Source organism: Haliaeetus leucocephalus, unplaced genomic scaffold (genome assembly GCF_000737465.1).
Source record: "Haliaeetus leucocephalus isolate CR32 unplaced genomic scaffold, Haliaeetus_leucocephalus-4.0 Scaffold495, whole genome shotgun sequence".
NCBI classification, from domain to species: Eukaryota; Metazoa; Chordata; class Aves; order Accipitriformes; family Accipitridae; genus Haliaeetus; species Haliaeetus leucocephalus.
In genome coordinates this window covers 4,840,343-4,854,455 of record NW_010972931.1, presented here as the reverse complement: position 1 = coordinate 4,854,455, position 14,113 = coordinate 4,840,343, and the positions used below count along the sequence as shown (strand labels likewise).

Below are 14,113 nucleotides of genomic sequence, written 5' to 3'. Positions count from 1 at the left end.
GAAATTTTTTTTCACCTGTTTGTCAACAATTTCTTCTCTAGATACTTCAGTTTATGGCATTCTCTTATCACACTACATCCCCATAGCTCACAGTTATCTCTGTGCTCTGATTTTCAACTAGTTTTCTCCTGGCTACCTACTTCATCATCTGCTGGGTTTTTTTATTTTATTCGTTCTGCTGCTGTAATTCCAAGAAGTGGTGCTGCAGATCTCCGTTACAAAGCACATCAAAACCTAAGCTTTTAATCTGGAAGGTTCAGTCTCAGTGTAGGGCTTTATGTAGAATGAATCTATTGAAATAAAATTGCTTGTTTTCCATGAAGTTATACAAGTAATTTCCCCCCTTTCCTAACAGAAAAACCCTTAAGTTGTGTTTGTTTCTATCACCCTAATTTAATGCTCCTAAGTTCTGATACATCCTTGTCTTTTGGTTGCACATGATCTCTAAACTGATGAAAATTTCCAGTCTTGGCAGACATCAGAGGCTGGCCAGCTTCTGATTAGCACTTGCTTGGACATTCTTTTCCTGCGATTGTCTCCCCTAGTACAATAAGCTGCTCTCCCTCTTTTTGCCTGAAAGTGCAGCCGCTGGCTGTCGGCTGAAATGATGTAGTTAGAATGACATTAGGATGTAAGCAGGCTCCAGCAGGAAGCAAGGAGCTGCTGGGGAAGGTCAGGAAACACTTTAGGATCATTGGAATTTTCTGCTGTCTTCTGAGACCTTAAACATGTATTAATTAATGTATTCAACCCTTCTAGTTAGCAATCCCTGCGTGGTCGTGTGTGCGCTCTTTGTGCCGTACAGCTAACCCTGTGAAATAAACCAGGTAGTTTTGCACTGAACAAACAGTTTTGCAGAAGATATTAATTGTGTATGCATGTACATATTTATGTATATATGTATTAAAAAATGAACACACTTTTCAGCAGTGGAGTGGTCAGATTAAATAGTCCTGAATTGTTAAAAATGAAATAGCACGCATCATCTTCTATCAGGTTATTTGAAGAAACAAAAGCAAAGTCCTATTTTTTTTTTTTTTTCCCCATTCAGTCTGCCATAATCAGTGTGTACTCACTGTGTCTCAAGTGAAGCTCTTACCTGCCAGCAAGGCTCTAGGAACACGGAGAAAAGTACAAAAGCTCCTGTTTCTGTGTTGGTTTTTGCTTTCTGTCCCCTGCATGACATTTTGGATGTTGCTTGGTTTGTGCTAAACTGAGACTTCAGCTTTTGTTTTCTTTTCAGAACTTTTGTAAGTGAATTTCACAAGAGAGGGCTACTTGTTCACTTTATCTTTCTGTTTATATATCAGCTTCAGCAGTCCTTGCTGTGAAGGTTTGAAAAGTACACCAAGTGTGTTGTGCAGTTTTTCTGCCGTATTTAAACAGACATTAGCATGGTTCCTCTAATTAAGAAAATTTTAAAAAAGTTATGTATTTAATGTTATTCTTGTTTCTTCTCTACATTGTATTTCATGCTATACTTAAAGCCACGACAGTACATCAGAATTTGCGTATTACAGAGGAATGTATGCAAATGGTCTTCCTCACAGTCAGGTTTACACTTTTGTAGTATGTGATGAAATGTAGATGAAAGAGGTGTGGATTTCAAAAAGGGGCTTGCAGTTGGAAGGAGTTGTAGCTGTAGCTGCCTGGGGACTGACTGAAGAATGAAGAGAGCAAAATGTAATCTGCAGTGAAACTTAAGCTTCTGTTGCTGTGCTATTTATTTTTGTAGATTTTCTTTCATCTTTTGCTTGAGCCAAATTAAAGTCATCACTAAAATTAAAAGGCATGATCATTTGGCTGGATTTTTAAGAGACAGAACAGCAAGCTGTGCAACCGTTCCAGTGATTCGCTGTTCTCCTGGTGAAGAAACCACTGGTTTTAAGTGTGTTAAAACTGTGGTACTTCTGGAAGGGAAGAGAGCCATTGTAATGCACATTGCCCCTTACCTGATGCTGCATTAAAGGTGTTACTGTTTCCTGACTATGCGGTGTTACAGAAGAGATCTCCGTTTAGCAGTGTTGTTAAAGTGACGGAGGGGCATGCCACCAAATCCAGTGTTTGCAGTCTGGGGACGAGCATTCCGAATGACCACTTTACGTTTCTCTCTTTAACAGGTTTGGGAAAAACCAAGAGAAAGACGAGCGCGAGAGACGCCTCACCCACTCCTAGCACGGACGCAGAATACCCATCCAACGGCAGCAGCGCCGACCGGATTTATGATCTTAACATTCCAGCCTACGTGAAATTTGCCTATGTCGCGGAGAGGGAGGATGAACTGTCCCTCGTTAAAGGATCCCGAGTGATTGTCATGGAGAAGTGCAGCGACGGCTGGTGGAGAGGTAGCTACAATGGACAGATTGGCTGGTTTCCTTCGAACTATGTGGTAGAGGAGGTTGAGGAGGCAACTGCAGATTCACCCAGCTTTCTCAGCTTAAGGAAAGGTGCTTCCATGAGTAACGGCCAGGGCACCAAAGTACTCCACGTTGTTCAGACACTGTATCCATTCAGCTCCGTCACAGAAGAAGAGCTCAATTTTGAAAAAGGGGAAACGATGGAAGTCATTGAAAAGCCAGAAAACGACCCAGAATGGTGGAAATGTAAAAATTCCAGAGGGCAAATTGGTCTTGTTCCTAAAAACTATGTAGTAATCATTAGCGATGGTCCTACCATTAACACTTCCCATCCGCCTCAGATAAGCTACACGGGACCATCTTCCACCGGACGGTTTGCTGGAAGAGAATGGTATTACGGGAATGTTACCCGACACCAAGCAGAATGTGCCCTGAACGAAAGGGGAGTGGAAGGAGACTTCCTTGTTAGAGATAGTGAATCTTCGGTAAGTGGTACTCAGCCCGGCAGGCCTTGTCATACCCGATGCTTGGGTTAGCAGGCATGACAGTTAATAGCTTCCCTCTCTGTAGTAAAGGGCTTTTCACCCTTAAAGAAGCAAGCAACGCTTTGGCCTTACCAGCCGATACGCTTACTGCTTGCAAGAATCGGTCTGTTACTGAAACGCAGTGATATTTACACTGAAATTTAGCAGCTGTGGTCTGTATTATCCAGGGGGTTTTAATTAGTGGACAAGCAAGGAAATATTTCAGGCTTCAGTTTGACTTTTCAGGCATTCCTCATATGCAATCCTCCTTAAATTTACAGCGCTACAAGATAAAATAACTCTTGTGAATTGCAAATTTGGTTATTAATTTGATTTTAAAGCTAATTTCAAATGGGATCTTTGCATTGGTCAGTTTTGTTCTGCTTTTAATTGAATAATAACATAGGTTCTTTAAACTATGGGTTAAAATCCCATTTTAATGTATTTCTGCTCTACTTAGATTATTTAGGTTGTAATAAGGGAAACTTATTATTGTATCTAACTGTTAAGATTATGATACACAACAGAGAGGGTCAAGTCAGCAGCTCATATGCTTTGTAAATTGAGCCTTGATGACATCAGAGGGATACGAGTAGTGCTGATTAGGGATCATTGTGATTCTGAAAGTTCAAATTTAAAATTACACTGAGAGGCCTTTCATGTATGCTAAGGCCAGAGGATTTATAGTCAGAGCACTCAAAATTTAATTAACCCTTGACTGTGATTTTGAAAAGGTGACAGATTTTAATAATCCCTTAATATATCTTTCAAAAGGTACCAAAAAAAAAAAAATCTGAATTTGTGATTAGGGCTTTTCTGCATTTATTGTTTCAACTGTAGAGCCATTTCATGAAAACACGTTGTTTAGTAGATGTCTCCATCTAAGTATTTTGTTGCTTCATGTATAAAAATTAAAAAATAATGTAGTTACATTAGCTCAGTCTTCTAATTTGAGCATACGGTACTACTAAAATAAGTATACCTTATACAGCTACGGACATCTATCTCTATGCCGTATTTGTATTGGGTTTCACTGTGCCCGTATTATGGGCTATCTTCGTTTACAGCGTAGGTTGTGAATAAAAACTAAAGCAGTGTCAGCAGCATACAGTTTGAACCATAATATGGTTTTTAAGACTACTTGATTCTGATGTCTTTAGAAGGCTGTACTGATTGCATATATCACTTCTGGTTAGAACTTGTGATATTCTTTATCATAATTGTATGTAAACTGGGGGAAAACTGTTCCTATATACTATTCCTCGTGTAAATTATTTTAGTAATTAGTTGGTAGTAGGTGTTGGCATGGCTGCATGCTGGAAAACAAAGAATTTGCTTTAAGTAAACGGGAGGATTAAGCTTGAGCTCAAATCTGGAAGTAAAGATCCTTTTAGCTCACGATACTTTTTTGGAAGTATGTTTCACATTTCATTTGCTGATTCTGTTCTTCCAAAGTTGCAATTTCAGCTACTCAGAAGAGGTCATAGAGTGAAGTCAAAATCAGAGGTAGTATTGAGGCAGATTCATTAGGTAGTGCATACTAAAGGATACTCTTTAGTGGACAAGCAACTAAATATTTCAGGCTTTTCGTGTATTCCTCATATGTAATACTTAAATTTGGGGTTGGCTGGCATGTTGGCTCTTGGTGAGGGAGATGAACAGAGGCTTCTAGTGACAACAACAACAGGTGAAAGACAAGGAAATTGTTAAATGTGTAGGATTTTCTAAATCCAAATAAAACTTTGCATTCTAATTTTTGGAAAACAGTAGTAATTTTTTTTTATTATTATTGAAGTTAGGACTCTTGCTATTCCCTGAAATTTTTACATCATATGTAACATTATTGACAAAATACAATTCTGTAATAGTCCCAGATTTTTTTTTTTCTGCATACAGTATTGTCTGATTAAATTTCAGGCATCTTTCCATGATGAATTTGCTCTGTAGAAGACATGGTAGCTGTCAGACTACCCTTCCTTTGAAGTTCTCTGTCATTGAATTGCTATTTCTGCTCTTAGTAATCTGCTCTGTAATCACTAAATGAAGGCAAATGCAAATAAACTACAGGAGAACAGGAAGAAAAATAGAGATTAAATAAAAATAAACCAGAGGAGAACAGGAAGAAAAATAGAGATTTAGAAAACATTTCTGACTTAGAGAGGCTGAGAGGAATCAAGTTTGTTTAGTCAACAGAAGAAAAGGCCGAGGTTGGGCATGCAGTCTTCTAAAATGTAGAAAGCCACGAGAGGATTATGGTAATCATTAAATTACAGTAGTTCAGCTGTCTCTTCAAGGGTAGCATCCTGTCTTCCAGGGGCAGGCGGGTATCGTGGATGCAGTATACCCTTGGTGTGTCCATCCAGTAGGTAGAAGCTCACTTTCAGATTTGGATGCTGCATTTTCTTCTGTCTTTTGGGAAAGTGCCAGAAGGACAGTTTGAAAATTAATACATTACTTAAAATAAGAAAATGCGCAGCCATTTCTCAGCGCACGTCATGTCACAGTGACCACCGTGCTATGGCTCGTTTCTTTGCTCTTAAGAGTCTAACCTCTGGAGTAAACAAATTTTCTTGAAAAGACACAGTAACCTTTTAATTTAATATGACATCATAATACTAAAGACGCTTGTATTCAAAGCAGTTTCAAATTTGCTGCCTGCATTGTTGCTGGGGAAATTGTTGCTTGTGGAGCACAAAAAGATTCATTCAGAGTGTGGTCTTCAAGTTGTTTCTAGCATCTAACACTTACTGGAATCCCAGAAAACTTGCTCCATTCACATTACAGCAAGCTTTTTCACACACGCAAAAAAAAATGTGCTGAATTGAGGAACTTACGGCTTTTTTTTTTTTTCTTTTTCTAATCTTGATCCGGTCTTGCAGATCCTGTATTTGAGGGGGTTTTTTTGAGCAATGAGAATAACTGTAACTGAACATGTAAATGCTTCCTTTGTCTTGGTACTACTTGAGAGTTTTAGTTTTTATTAGGTTTAAAGAAATATTTTACTACATCTCAAACTTTTGCCTACCCTAATCTTTATATATCATACCATCATGTAATTTGTTTATGTATGTGAATTACAAAAGCATTGGGCCACGCTGTGGCTAAAAGTCACCAGGAGTGTCTGCACGATCGGAGCAAAGGATCTTGATTAGAGAGACCAGACTGAACCGAGCAAAGTTGTCAGCTCTCTGGTTTGCTCGTCTTTCCACCAAACCAGCAGTTCCCATTACATTGTGTTATGAACCCACCTATTAAAGCTGTAGTTGCAGGGGTTATTCCTTTCTAAAAAGGCCCATAGATAAAACTCTGAGTCATCCTGCTAATCCTGTGCCTGATTTTTGACCTGTTTTAGGGTTTTCTATAGACTTTCATCACCATAGTTACGAAAAGTCATCTGTGTAAAAGTTTTCCTTAGATTTGCATTTTGGTCTTGTTACTGAGCTATGAAAAGCTCTCCTTGGATAGATGAAGGTTTGTATTTTGTATTCACTTGATGAGACTGCCATGTTTCTCCATTTCAAATTTTAGTAGCTACAAGATTTTACAGTGTTTCTCTAGATTTAACTTACCAGATGTTTGTCTCACAGCTAGATTGCTTTAGCCAAAAACATTCTCCTCAGATACATTTGGATCTAAGGGATGCTGCCATAGTGGAGAATATCCCGAGATGAACTCTGTCAGGTAGCTAGGAGCCTGATTATCTTCATTAATTACGAAATACTATTATTAGAACCATAAACTTGTTTGAACCATTTAAGCCTATAGTTTATGTAACAGGCACAGTTACCTACTGGTAACATTTTTGCCAACTCTATTATTCCCAGGTAATGTGGCCTCAGTTTTGGAGATGTAAAGGAGGAGACTGAAGTGGAACATACCTAGTTAGAAATAACTGCTCGATTTGTTCTTTCTGTTACAGGCTGCTCTGTCGATTGAAAACTGAAGTTTGTTGTCTCATTTAAGTAACACTCCTGAACAAATAATGCAGATTTAATCTATGCAGTCTCTGTACAGCCACTTCTTACCCTTTTTGAATTGCAGGCTCTTAGCGGTCAGATTTTTGTTCTCTCTGTGTGGTACCTACCCCAAGACAAACAAGTCTTGGCTGACACCGTTGGCCTGGGTTGGGCAGGTGATCGTCATGCTTTGAAGATCTAAGGTTCCACTGGGGAGAGAAGCAAATTTGGAAGGAAGAGGGTTTTTTTTGTTCAGATTCACCCTGGGAAACAAGTGTGCTTGCTAGCGCTGTAGCTAACAGGAACCAGCAATAGGCTGTGGCTGGTGACGAGGGAGGGCAACCACAGCTCGCTGCTGAGCAGGTCCCCTGCTGCAGGCACCCCGAGACTTCAAAGGGAGCTTCCATCAGGACTCGCAGTCCCCTCGCGCTCGGCTGCGAGCGGGTGCAAAACAGTCGATTCGACAAACGCCGCTGTTTCATAACCCTATGATGTCTTCTCGCGAAGCAGAGATGTTTTTCTCAGGCCAGCTCTATTTGTTAGCATGAGTGATCTATGCAATTTCTTGGACGATTTCAGGAGCAATTATTTATTGGGAAGTAATGGCTACCTTCTGCCAATAGTGTCACAGCTATCAAATTATAGTAACCGATCCTAAATGGGGTTGCAGGCTATATAGTATTAAGATGATACTGAGGATTGTAGGTGCGACTGGATTTGTGTCAGTCCTTTAAGGTCACATTTAGCTTCTGTGCTCTTTGTCCAGCGATAGTGGCAGCAGAGGGAGGAGGCACAGGTTGAGAGTTTGTATGCTTTTTGAGGTGCTAATTCTGTGGCATTCAGGGTTTTCCATTTTTTCCTGGGGTTTTAATCCTGAAAGTGTTGGATAGAAGCAATGAAATGTGGCAACGGTTAAAAAACTGAGTCATTATCATGTTCTGTGACATATTGTGATTGATGAGTACAGTGGAGAGGAGGAGGAAGTTTATCTTTAAAAACAGGCTTAAGAAGTATCCTAGTGCTTTATTTTAAATGGAAGAATAGAAATCTTATTAGAGCTGTATTTGATGATCAGTGGAGCTAATTCATGTTTCTGACCTGCGTAATGTTGATTTTGGAACATGGTGAACATTACATAGAGGAAGGTATTTGTTTATATCCAAATGAGGTGGAAGGGGTAGAAAAAGGAATTTTTAATCCTCCCAGATGGTTCTGTCCAGCCTGCCCTTAGACTTTTGAGCTATGACTTTTTTTGGCTGGGTGACTGAGTAGGAGGAGGAGTGAGGGAAAGCCTGGGTGTGGAGGTGGAAGGAGTTGGGGAGCTTCAGGGCAGGCTCACAGGTGGGAGCTCGAAGGGTCTAGAACAGTTTGAAGAGTGAGTGCATGAGAATATCTTCCATGGAGAAAGGGCATTGCCAACTGGAACTGGATTGAAAGGAAAAACAGTAAGTTACAGGATCAGTAAAAGGCTTTCAGAGGGAGTTATTTTTCCCAATGTTGCCATTTATGATAAAATTGTCTTGTTTCATTCTCAAATGGAGTTTGTAAAGAGGGAACTTTCTTTCCCGGTTTCACTTGTTTTCCCTTATATTGCTTTATAACTTGTCTTCATGGTAGTTTTCCATCTTTTTGAAAATACAGTGATGTTCCTGACCAAATAAGTAAAATTAAAAGAACATCTTCCTACCTGTTGTCTTCCACATGCTGTAAGCACCAGCTGGCTTATGGTCATCTTAGTCATAAGCAGGAGTTAAAATAAAGGAATCTGAAACAATTCAAAGAAGTACTACACCTGGTCTGAAGAGCTGTAGATGCATAACAGCTAATCTTCAATTTTCTGTCTTAGGAATTAATTTAACTTCAGATTTAGGTCTTCACAATTATGGCAGTACAGAAATATTCACAGGTTCCTTGCCATGAAGCTATGCTCTGTAATTCTGTTGCAGAATCATCAGCTCCTCTATACATTTCAGGGATTAAAGCTTACTTCTGATGTGCCCTTATTTGGTGTATGTGAGGCTTTTATTCCTGGAAAAGTTAGTGTGCAAACATCCAAATGTAGCAATTAATTTAAGAGGGAGAAAGGAGAAAAATTGGCCAGCAGTTGAAACAAAATAGCTTAAACAGTAAATAAAATAAACAGACTTGGAGCAAATCCAAGGAGGACAGCAGGGAACCAATTCAAGCTGCATCGAACCAGCATACTTTGAAATGGAATGTTTAAGAGCAGTAGTTTATCTAGAGATTTTTTTTTTTAATAGTCTTTTTAACCATTTTGCATGTTTGTTAGAGTGGGAAAGAACCAAAATAAAAACAAATGCAAGTCCAGTTGCTTTCGCTGTTTGTTCTTGAATCCTGTAGAAGTTACTATGCTGAGGCCAATAAAGGGTTTCAGGATTCTTGCAACAGCTGTTTGAGCTCTTCCATCTCTTTGCACCGGATGATGGCTCTCAAAAGAGTTAGATCAGCCTTTCCGTTGTGTGTGTGGGGGGGGTGTTGGGGTTTTTTTTTCTTTAATTAGATCAGATCACGAAAAGAATAAACTTTGTAACATATTCTGGAGAAAATAAGCGATAATAATGTCTTTTATTTATGCATCAATCTAATTAGCAGCTCTAAGGTTGGGAAGAATGGACAATAGTTCAGGAGAACGCTCATTCATTAGAGTTATAATTAAAATGGCAGGAAAAGTATTTAATGTATTGTGTAGATCACCTCACAAAGATCTAAGTCTGGCCAGTGCCTGGGACATAGGACAGTAGATCAGAGGTCTAAGACCTATTCCAGCACCTCTGTGTGTCATTAGCACATCCTTTCTGGTCTAAAGATAACAATTCTTAGCAGATACAAGGAGCGATGAAAACTCATAATTTTGGCATGCTGAAAACAACTGTGCTTTGCCAGAAAACATTAACATTTTGTTGAGCTTGAAGTGATTATTTCACTTATTTTTAAACCTTTGTCATAACATCTTTTCCTGTTCCTAAAACAACAAAAAAAAGTGTTTGGTTCAGATTATGAACTTATAAATGGTAAGTTCTTCTGTTTTAAATGAAGGCCTTTTGCTTACTGGTTTTCGTTTGCCATAGGCATCACCCATGGAAGCAGCAGAACTTAGTCAGCAAGGCTTGATGTTGTTTTTCGAATCCTGAGCAGCTAGTCCGTACGTGCTCCCCTCAACTGAAGAGACCCTACAGACTTACCTGGCAGCCTGTGGTTAGAGCACAGCGATCAGCTCACTGCCCAGAGCCCGTACCCTAAATTTCTCCTCCGTGAGCCCAGGGTCCCGGAGCTTCTGCAGAGCTTCGTTGGTGCAGGCTTGTGCTTCGTTACCGTTTAATGGCTGCCCCTTCTTAGGGCTATGGAGATGTCCATTGAAACGGGTCCTAGGCCTGCGTGGTTATGGCTGCTGGAGGGTTTGTCCACGCTGCGTTCGGGCTCTGAACCACAGCGCGGTGTTGGTGCAACTGGGTTAGCTTTAACCCAGGGAGGTAGGTGTTGAAAATAGGTCACTCTTGGTGTGAGTTCTCTGCAGCCTTGTTTGCGATGCTCCTGAGGCAGGGGTTTCATATCAGAGCTGGCTGGCCTAAAATAGCAGTTTTTGAACCTGGAGCTGGGGACAGATGACCAGGCATGAAACTTATCTTGGGTGGAGCACTGGAAACCCCAAAGATACGCTCTTACGCACATTTATTTCCATCCCTTTCCCCCACCCTCCCCAGTCCTCTCCTCTTGGTGGTCACGGGGGGTGTTGCCTGTGTTTTGAGCCGGTGGCTTTGGAGCTGCTCAGAGCCCGAGGCAGCCTTCCTGATGGAGCCTGCGCTGACCCGGCCAAGGCCCGGTGACACTGGATTATAGGTGGAAGGAGTAATTCTCCTATGGGTGTTAGGTAAAAACAATGTTTAAAGAAGTGATGCTTGTGGATCTGGAAATCAGTGGCTCGAGGTAGAAGGGGGTTAGCCCAGAGGTGTGGGGAGCTGGCTGCTGGCTTGAGCAGTGCAAAAGGGGAAGAGCTGCTGCCCAAAACTTGAGGAGCAAGTCTGGGGAGTTGGGCCAGAGCCAGATCGATGGGCATGGCAGGAGCTTTGTTTGCTGCAGACAGGGCAGATGGAGTTGGAAGGGAAGGCGGAGAGGGCATCGGTATTAAAACAACTGAGGGGGAGATGCAAGGGATGAGATTTTGGGGATGGGCAGAACGTGGGGGATGTGTGGGGCAGAGACCCACATCACTGCAGGAAAAAAGACAGCGTGCCTGAGAAAACGCTGTCCTTCGGTTTCCTTGGGTAGGTACTCGGTGTGTATCTGACCCCCCAAGCGCAGTGTAGAGGGCTCCGGAGGCTGTGGTTTCTTGAACCGAAGTCTGGTGACACAAGTAACGTCCGAGGGCTCTCAGTTCTCTGCTGTGCCACAGCTCTGCTCGTGGTTGTTCGTAAGGCGATGCTGTGAACCAAATAGTCCCTTGTGGGTTTTGTTTAGCCTGGATGAGTTCAGGTTCACAGCGCTGGCTTGACCACAGCAGCAGCGTGGCGGCGGGGAGGACCGAGGGACTGCACGAAGGCCGTGTCTGAAGTCTAGCACATGCCTCCAGCGGTTTCTGCCTGAAGCCATGCCTTCAGCGGGCAGAGACCCTGCAGCAGTACCTCCAGAGTCTCATCAGGTGTTACTTATCTCCATTAAGTGCTTGCTACAAACTCTGGTGTGCGCTTTTTATTTTTTATTATTCCATTTTCCCACTGGCCAGCAACACCAGCCTCCAGCCTCCTCTGGCGGGGCAAAGCCTATACTCCAATCTCTACAGTCGGCCAGCAGCGGTCAATGGCTAGAGATGGAGTTCAGCTGGAAGCGAGGGACAGTGTGTCCTTTCTACCCTCCCTACGGCAGCATGTGGCGCAAAAAGCGGAATGGTCTCGTCCCAGCTGTTTGGATGACAGCACTGTCTTCGTTAAAGCAACCAATCGCCAAGACGAAAAGACTTATCATGTGAAATTTTTCTGTCCTGAATAACGTAGTGTTTAAATTTTGTGTTTTGTGGGTGGTAGTTTGATGGCGAGATTTGTACTGTGTTTTTATTCTATAGCTTTATTTTTTTTTACAAAAAAGCTGTACTTAATAGGAGAAATTATTCCCCATACGTGGTAAGAAGGTAAAAGGTGAATGTGAATTTTGTCTTTTGCAATGCAAAGCAAGAACAGCCCTCTAGTGGTGGTCACGGCTCTAAAAAAAGCCATACAGGCAATTTTCTTCATCTCACCCAAGCAATATTGCAATAATTGCTTTCTCCAGGACTCTCTGGCAAGGAAACCATAGAGGATGAAAGTTTTTCCCTTCTCCTTGACATTCTCGTGCTTCTAGACTGAGTAGCTAAGATAATATTTGCAATTTAGTCATGTAATTGGCAACTTCAGACTGTGCATCTGGGGAGCTTTCACTTAACTGTCTTAACTGTGCACGTTAATAATGATGGCAATTATTTATTGAATAATAGACTATTGGGTTTCTTAAGTAGCTAAAGCACCGAGCTGTGGAACAAAGACTAGCATAAATTACCATCAACTATGTGACACAGTTTGTTCCTGAAACCACAAAATTACGCCTTCATTTTGTTCACTTTTATGTAATTCTTTTTTTTTTCTTTCTGAATTCTTCTCAACAGCCCAGTGACTTCTCGGTATCTCTAAAGGCGTCGGGGAAGAACAAACATTTCAAGGTGCAGCTCGTGGACAATGTCTATTGTATTGGGCAGCGTCGCTTTAATACTATGGATGAGTTGGTGGAACACTACAAAAAGGCTCCCATCTTCACCAGTGAACACGGGGAAAAGCTATATCTTGTGAAAGCACTTCAGTGACGTTGAAGATGGACTTGGCCACCTGGGCCTCTTATAATTTACAAGCCTTAGGTCCTAAATTCACTTTTATAGAGCAGAGCAATATCTGAAGCAGGCTTAAGGAATAGGCTCTTTCTGAAGTGTTTGCTCTGTCTGTTGCTGTTGTCCTTTTTTTTTTGTTTGCCTCTTTTTGTGTTCCAGTTCTGTTAATCTCCAACCACCTCTCTTCAGGTTGAGAGTTTCCCTTGGGTGGCCGTGGCGAGCACTCACCTTCCCGGCTGAGTTCAAAACTCCCCTCTCCTGTGTACGTTTACATAGTTAGCTCAGATCAAGGAGGGGCGTTTTCAATTCAAACCAGTGTTAATCTGTTCAGATTGCTCACGCAGGCAGAACTCTCCGTTCAGAGACATCGGGCACAGTTTGAATGCACTGAAGCTGCAGCTACTTAAGTGAGAGAGTAGACATAACAGTTGTGGCTGTGAGTTCTGTAGCTATATTGCTTACCGAGTAGTATATTACAAAAACTCCTAGTTCCTAGAAGCACTCTTTACACTGTACTCTGCTATTACATTGCCTCTCTGACTCTTTGTAAAGAGTACACTAATTAAAAGCATTTTGTAATAGTACTTCTTAAACTACTATGGTAAGATTGTAGTAAAAGAAAACTATCTAGTGTATTTTGGTCTGTAATTGCAACAAAGAGAAATTTTATTTGAAAGTTGATTACTAGAGAAAGAATCATTGAATTGTAAAGGCTGAATGTTTTGGTAATCTACAACCAAATGTGCCATCCACATAATGCTTTTTCCTCTTGCCCTTCTGCTTGTTTGAATTAAACGATTATGTATTTAATTCTCAAAGTAATATGTATCTGTAGCTGATTGTTGACACTAATACAGAAGATTAATAAAAACTGATCTTGGGATGGGGTGGGGTGGGCTACCAACACTATATATATATTTGCTTTACAGAAAGAAATCTTCGGGTTTTACAGAGGATGGTGTGGTTGGTAGGAAGAGACACAGAGAATGTTTATGAAGAAAATGCATTTTTCTCTTTTCTTTACATTTAAACTCCTTTATGGTTTAAATATACAGTCTTTAGATGGCACATTCCTGAGATTGAAGAAGGGATCGTGAGATCTCAAAATCTTGCATACTCAGTTTTTTGGATATTGTAATAAAAAAGGTATTATGTCATGATGGAGTACTGGATTTATCCTTGGGTGGTAGTCCTGGTGTTGCTTTAGCAAGGTGAAATAGAGTGAATAATGAATTTGTTTGTCTTGGAATTCGTGTGGCCTAAAAAGAAAACTTCTGCGACTGCAGAGAACAGTTTGATATGAGGCAGTGTCTAATGAGCTCTGTGTTACCTGTTTCTGTGATAAGTAAGTCTGTTCATAGCTTTAATGAAAACTGCAAGACGGAGCTGTTTCCTGGTACCTTTTTG

The 14,113-nt window shown here is 41.0% G+C and overlaps 1 protein-coding gene across 1 annotated transcript in view; it reads left to right on the top strand.

The window, feature by feature from the left end:
* NCK2 (NCK adaptor protein 2) overlaps positions 1 to 13,863 on the top strand; it is a 53,861-nt gene extending 39,998 nt beyond the window's left edge. Inside the window, exons 3-4 of the mRNA XM_010575697.1 lie at positions 2,121 to 2,842; positions 12,491 to 13,863. Coding sequence (XP_010573999.1) covers positions 2,121 to 2,842; positions 12,491 to 12,685 — 917 coding nt within the window. The 3' untranslated portion in view covers positions 12,686 to 13,863. The remainder of the gene's footprint in view (positions 1 to 2,120; positions 2,843 to 12,490) is intronic.
* Positions 13,864 to 14,113: the final 250 nt, after the last annotated feature.